Genomic DNA, 6,054 nt, shown 5'->3' with positions numbered 1-6,054 from the left:
TATCCCTTTTCTCTGGATCGGTCATCCGAGCCCTGGTCTTTCGAGCCCAAAAGTCGTAGACGCTCGAGTTGGCCGCTTTGTCGAACATGACATCGCGATAGTTCGACAACGTCAGACCGAAACCTCCCCTGTTCCAGAGGCGCTCGAAGAGAGCAAGGCTGTCTTCATCGCTCGTGCCATGAAAGTAGTCCGTGTTTTGATTGTAGGCAATGGCTGATGATGAGCCGAACTTTGCCTTATAGAATATGCCGTCGTAGTAGTTCTTTAACTCCTCCGACTCTCGGTACGGGAGGCTTCTCTGGCGCATGGGAATTGTGAGGCAGGGGTTCCGTACGAAGACAGTCAACTGGCAGTCCTCTTTTGCGAGTTCCTGAACCAATTGTAGACCGGATGCGCCTTGGCCTATGATACCGATGTTTTTGCCCTTCAGCTGAAGGCGTTCAGGCCAAGCGGATGGATGGATGATATCCCCACGAAAGGTCTCCAGGTTCGGCAAAGAAGGGAGATAAGGCTTGCTGAAACTTCCGCAGGCGAAGATGGCGAATCTTGACGAGATGCGAAGACCTCGTTCCGTATGGAAGTTCCATCGCGCGCTGCTCGCGTTGTACTTCACGTTGTCAACTCGGGCATCGAAGATGGTATCCACTCGCAGATCGAGGGTGGCGTCAACGTGAGAGAAGTATCGTCGAATCTCCTCGTGCCCGGGAAATCTCTCTTTGAAATTGAAGTTTTCCCACACCTTTGGTAAGCTGAACTGATATGACGGCGTGTCCGAGTCAACCCGGGCTCCGGGATATCTGCTGTAGTGCCAGACGCCGCCGAAGTCACTTCCGGCCTCGAGGATTTTGGCGGAATACCCGAGCTGTCTCAACTTATAGAGAGCGTAACAGCCGCTGAAGCCGGCGCCCACAATGACGACATCGGGAGCAAGCGTTCCTGTAGGCTCCCCTCCGGTGTCGTGGTCGGCCATGGCGGTGTGGGAAAGAGCACGGCTTCGAGAGAGATTGCCGCTGTCCGAAGCAATGAGGGTTGAAGGTTATGGAAGCGTGCTGGTAGGTTTGTAGACTGATCAAAACAGAGATCTCGTGAGGTTTTCTTTTTTTTAAGTAAGTCGACCTCTTTTCTACCTTCCCTCGCCTTGCCTTTGTACCCGCCTTTCTTTGGTCTGGTCGCAAGAAGAAGACATGGTCGCATCGCCAAAAGCCTGTGAGATTCATTTGTAGCTCCGCTTCCTAAGCCCCCATGCACTCACTAGGTGGGACTGTTGTGCAGACGCCCTCATTACCGCAATTTCTTGATCACTCGAAAGCGATTTCCGTCGAATGTACCAAGGGGTTTTCTATCATCTCGGACCGTCTTTACAGTATCTTGAATAGTCATACTAAGCCACCAGTGACATGCAGTGGGGAGAGCCGGTATCAACTGATCAGCAAAGCGCAAACCTGCCATGACAGATCACTTCTTTTTGCAGCCACCCAATAAGGACACAACACTAAGTTCAACACTCACGCAATACCCCCGTTGCCATTTGCTACCGCGTACGTCGAGACTGGTTTCGACTTCGCGTCTCTCCTGCGTCATGAAACGGCAGTGTTCATGGGCACCTCGGCTCATGTTACACTCGCCGTCCGTGATATTGAGCAGGGCGAGTTTGTGAGACGACTTGCATTACCACAAACTATTGGCCATTGCAGCTTCCCACAGCTACCCAATGCAAGCTCAAGTGACAGAGACATTAGTTGCTGCGAGGCTGAAAGGGTGCAGATGCTTCGGGCAGCAGCTGGACAACATTTAAGACTGTAGGATCTCCTCGTAGGATTGGAAACTTGGATTTTCCAACCTTCCCTCCAAGTCTGCAAGTCTGAAATCATGTCTGTTGAGGCCCTTCAGTTCGCTCTCTCTGCGTTGAAAAACACCTACTGGCCTTACATCGGTCGCGCGATTGGGAATTCAGCAAGTGGTCCTCTGTTTGATTTGATTGACCCAGCCTGTCTTAACCTTCCCACCAGTCTCAAAGAATTTCAACAGCGCACCAAGCAAAATCTCATCCGCTTCCACGCCGTGTACGTTGTGATAATTACCTTCGGTCTCGTCGCAAATCATTGGCACGTGGCTGCTGTTGCGACATTTCTCCACAGACTAGGCATTTCCTCGACCAGTCTCAGTCGCGCAGACGCTCCTCCAAATACTAGAGTTTACCGAAATGGAAGCCTAAAATACACACATCATTTGATGCGTGGTATGTGGGTTTCATTGAGCTTATGGTCACTGCGAAGCATAATGTCGACCACACTGCAATTCGCGATGATATGCACAGTGCACGCCGCGTTGCTGGATGCGAAGACAAGACCACCAGCGAAGCAGTCTTCATGAAATTGATCGTGGGTTCGACGACGCAGACGGCGAACGTTTCGAACAATCTGTGTCGTAGCCTAAGGTAGCGCCGTCATTGGGTGATTGGACGAGGGAGGGAATACGATGAAAGCCGCGCTCTGAAGAACCTGTGATAGGATTTTCGTCTTGTGGAGAGGGCTTGATAGACACCCAATGTGGAAGACATGGCTCTTCTACTCATACAGGGCTCTCTGATGGATCTGCCGTAGCTGGCTTGGAAGGCACCTGGTTTCCTTCGCCTGTCTTCATATGGCGAAAACAGAGAGGTAGATACGACTATGCTGTCACGCTTATTCCCGTTGTTGCTTTCTCCTCCAGATCCGCGGTGATATGTCACGGATTTTTTTTATCTCACACTAAAGCTTCTGCGGCCGTTGACTCGCTTGGTCCAGGCATCCAATAGATCAAGCTGGACTCACGCCACCTCCGTCTACTCGTCATAAATTCCCTTGCCCTTACGTTTTTGTTGTTACTCAGCATCTCACAAGCGGCAGCCTCGGTTGGTCCAGAGTCCTTGTGGCATCCATGCAATTTTACAATTTCCGAAGTGTCTCCTGATTCGACGGCGCTGATCGCCCTTTAATTTTCTTCTTTAGCGAGCTTCATGTGTACACATAGTTGTTGGCGTTGTGGTGATACCAAGACTCCACCCTCCCTGACCTAGCCAGACCGGCCATTCAAGCATCCCTGACCCCACCGGATCCTAAGCATATAAGTAGAGTGAATCCCCTAACAGACATGATCCGGTGCTGTTCCGCAGGATCGCTACCATATCTTGACTTCTTCCAAGATGACAGAGGTATCCTCGGGGTCGAGGTCCTTATTCTCAATGGCCGTGGATGGGCCAGATGGATGGCAACCAGGTCTCTTGTCTGCGACCTCCATTGCACAAGGAATGGAATCGGCAACTCCGCCCGAGGTGAGATCTCTCTTTCCAGTCACTCCTATGAAAACACTAACGGCAAGCCCATTCAGACTGACCGGCAAGACCACGGATCCGATCCAGGCTTTGATGACGACCAATGCTCGACTAAGTCGATGACTGACGACGTTCTCAACTACCAACATCTAGATGACAGAACTTATCACAGTGGAAGGTTCCGTTCTACTTACTGGTACGCGTAGCCGGGCGACCCAAGTGACTGAAAACTAACGATTTTGTTCAGGGCCCCAAATGACGAACTGCAGAGTGAGGCGATGGGTCTTTGGTCAGGACAGTCAAAATGTGTAACTCGGAGCAGCATAATGGCTAACTACTTTTCGTCAGCCACTCCCTGTTTTGCGAGGCTTCTAATGGAAAGCTCTTCCTTGCCGAGCTTCCAGAGAACGCTCAGGTATCGTTGCTCCGGATCAAGCCGCTCGGCAAGTGTGCTCATTACTTCACAGAAAATCTTAGATGTTGAGACTGGGACAGGCGCGTGGGCTATGTATGGCCGTCTACCAAAAGCGTTGAGGAAGTAATGCTGACGTTCGTGCCTCAGCGAAGTTGGCGAAACTCATCCACACGCCCTCGTGGTTGGAATCGACCTATCACCGATTCAGCCCCAACATGTCCCGCCGAACGTGGAGTTGTCAGTCTAGCCTGCTCTATGTCATCGGCAGTTGAAATTTGCGAGGGCTCCTCCTTGCATAGCAATGCTGACTCTTCTCCCAGCCAGATTGATGACTTCAACGAACCATGGACATTCAAAGACAATTCGCTCGACTATATCAACATGCGGTTTCTGACTGGATCCGTTCGTGATTGGAAATTCCTAGCGGGGGAAGCCTATCGCTGCCTGAAAGAAGATGGGATTCTGGAAAGTTCGGAGCCATCATTTCTCATCGAGAGCGACGACGACACGGTGGGCCAGACAAGTGCCTGGAATCAGTGGCACGGAGTCTTCGAGGAATACGAGGCACATACTGTATTGGACAGACGTTCTCTGTGGTACAAGAGGGCATACAAAGACAGGCTCTGGAAGAGGCACACTTCAGTGACATCCGAGAGCTTGACTATAAGGTACGAATTGCATCACTGCCATCAGTGCTTGGAGAGAAGTTTAACGTTTGATCTCAGATACCGATTGGAAAATGGCCAAGAGATCCAGAGCACAGATGGCTAGGACGCTGCGCCCAGTCAGCGATGAAAAAGGACGCCTCAGGGTTTCTTCTGCGCCCGTGTACGTCGATTGGGTGGAGTATTGAACGCATCGAAAACTACGTTGCCGACCTAGAAGCGGAAATGATTTCAGGCATAACGCACCCGTGGTTTGGGTTCAAGAAGGTTTTGGGCCGTAAGGTGCCGTCATCTTCACTCGTACAGTAGTGTAGGATTAGAATGGCTGGTCTGGAGATTGACTTGATACTGTACTGTAGTATGTATAGTATACTGTACGGTACATGCATACATTACTAGAAAGCTCCATGTCGTGTAGACGCATTTTTCGGAACGGGATTGTCTTTTTGCATTATGAACCATTCGACCACACAGCTGTTATGCAAGTCGTCAAGAGCCAAATTTGCAGATGTCTAGAACAAAGTTCGACTACTCTCTAGGAACTGCATGGCAACGTGTTGAGTGTGTGTTGAATGTCACGGCCCACGGAGATCTGCAAAGAAAAAGAAAAAGAAAAAAGAAGTCCCTCGTTGACGAGAGAGAAAGGAACTGGCGGCGAGCAAGAATGGAATGCCCGTAGAGAACGCTCCGCAGGGGCACGACTCATCCGGCTCGCGAAGGTTGAGGAACAGGGATTCAGCAAGCGAGAAAATGATCACCAGGAGGACAAACTTGCTACAGCGTAGTGCCGCCGACAACTGGTAGAAGAGCCTTTCCGGGATCCCAAACAGCAGAAACATGCCGACAGGCGACGTAGCACAGAAGGTCAGATTAATGATGTGTCGAGCGGATTCCTGTCTGCCTAGACGGATACGTGTGTAGCAGATTTCGGCTCCACGTGAAGAAATTCGGACCGATGCCGCGTTCCATTGATCTACAGTTCATGTTGTCCGCAACATTTCAACAAGCCTTCTTGTGTATTTAAACCGTCCTCATCAATCACCTTTTTGCCTCATGATGAGCGAATATGCAATACAGCGCATGTTGAGTTCAACCATCCTATCAAGTCCCTGAACCTATAACCTTGGTCGCTGCATTCCTCGCTTTCCTTCACGCCGGACCACCTCTGGCACGCAAGAATGAGCACCCATAGATCCGTCGAGGATTGCCACGCCCTTCGGCAGCTGGGAACGAACCTACTCGGGGCAATCACAGAGTATACGCTCCGTGGCAAGATGAACCTAGCGCAAGAGACTTCTCTTCAGTCCAGTATTCTCAAACTGACGAGAGACATCGGCAATCTCGTTGCACAGCCCCAGGAACAGTGGCTATCGCACAGTATCCAGAGCAATGAGACGGCCGCCATCGAGCTCTTCGATGAGTGGCACGTCTTTCAACACATCCCACTTGAACAACCTATATCCTATATGGAGCTCGGCGAGCATGTTGAGGTCGATGTTCCCCTTCTCAGTAGGTGACACCGTCTAAACCAATCGTCCGTTCCTTGTTGACCTCTTTAGGAAGGATCGCCCGCATGCTCGTTGCCACGGGTGTCCTGACAGAAGCCGGGCCTGATCGAGTTGCGCACACAGCCAGGTCTGCGATCTTCCTTCCCGGGAATC

General features: G+C 51.0%; 4 protein-coding genes across 4 annotated transcripts; 3 read left to right on the top strand and 1 right to left on the bottom strand.

The window, feature by feature from the left end:
- CCOS01_17114 (cyclopentanone 1,2-monooxygenase) lies at positions 1-970 on the bottom strand (the record flags this gene model as incomplete). The annotated part of the gene is made up of 1 exon (XM_060465248.1): positions 1-970. A coding segment is annotated over one exon (970 nt), but the record flags the coding sequence as incomplete, so codon positions are not given.
- An 899-nt stretch (positions 971-1,869) lies between these two features.
- CCOS01_17113 (uncharacterized protein) lies at positions 1,870-2,373 on the top strand (the record flags this gene model as incomplete). The annotated part of the gene is made up of 1 exon (XM_060465247.1): positions 1,870-2,373. The coding sequence occupies one exon, from the start codon at positions 1,870-1,872 to the stop codon at positions 2,371-2,373; it is 504 nt and encodes a 167-aa protein (XP_060304197.1).
- Positions 2,374-3,132: 759 nt separating this feature from the next.
- On the top strand, positions 3,133-4,499 carry CCOS01_17112 (UMTA; the record flags this gene model as incomplete). The annotated part of the gene is made up of 7 exons (XM_060465246.1): positions 3,133-3,313; positions 3,467-3,509; positions 3,662-3,728; positions 3,781-3,821; positions 3,876-3,965; positions 4,049-4,396; positions 4,454-4,499. The coding sequence occupies 7 exons, from the start codon at positions 3,133-3,135 to the stop codon at positions 4,497-4,499; spliced, it is 816 nt and encodes a 271-aa protein (XP_060304196.1).
- A 1,072-nt stretch (positions 4,500-5,571) lies between these two features.
- CCOS01_17111 (O-methyltransferase) lies at positions 5,572-6,054 on the top strand (the record flags this gene model as incomplete). Its single annotated transcript, XM_060465245.1, has 2 exons — positions 5,572-5,902; positions 5,953-6,054. Coding segments are annotated over 2 exons (433 nt in total), but the record flags the coding sequence as incomplete, so codon positions are not given.

Source organism: Colletotrichum costaricense (genome assembly GCF_030867565.1).
Source record: "Colletotrichum costaricense strain IMI 309622 chromosome Unknown Scaffold_48.1, whole genome shotgun sequence".
Classification (NCBI taxonomy): domain Eukaryota; kingdom Fungi; phylum Ascomycota; class Sordariomycetes; order Glomerellales; family Glomerellaceae; genus Colletotrichum; species Colletotrichum costaricense.
This window is presented reverse-complemented; position numbering and strand designations above follow the sequence as displayed.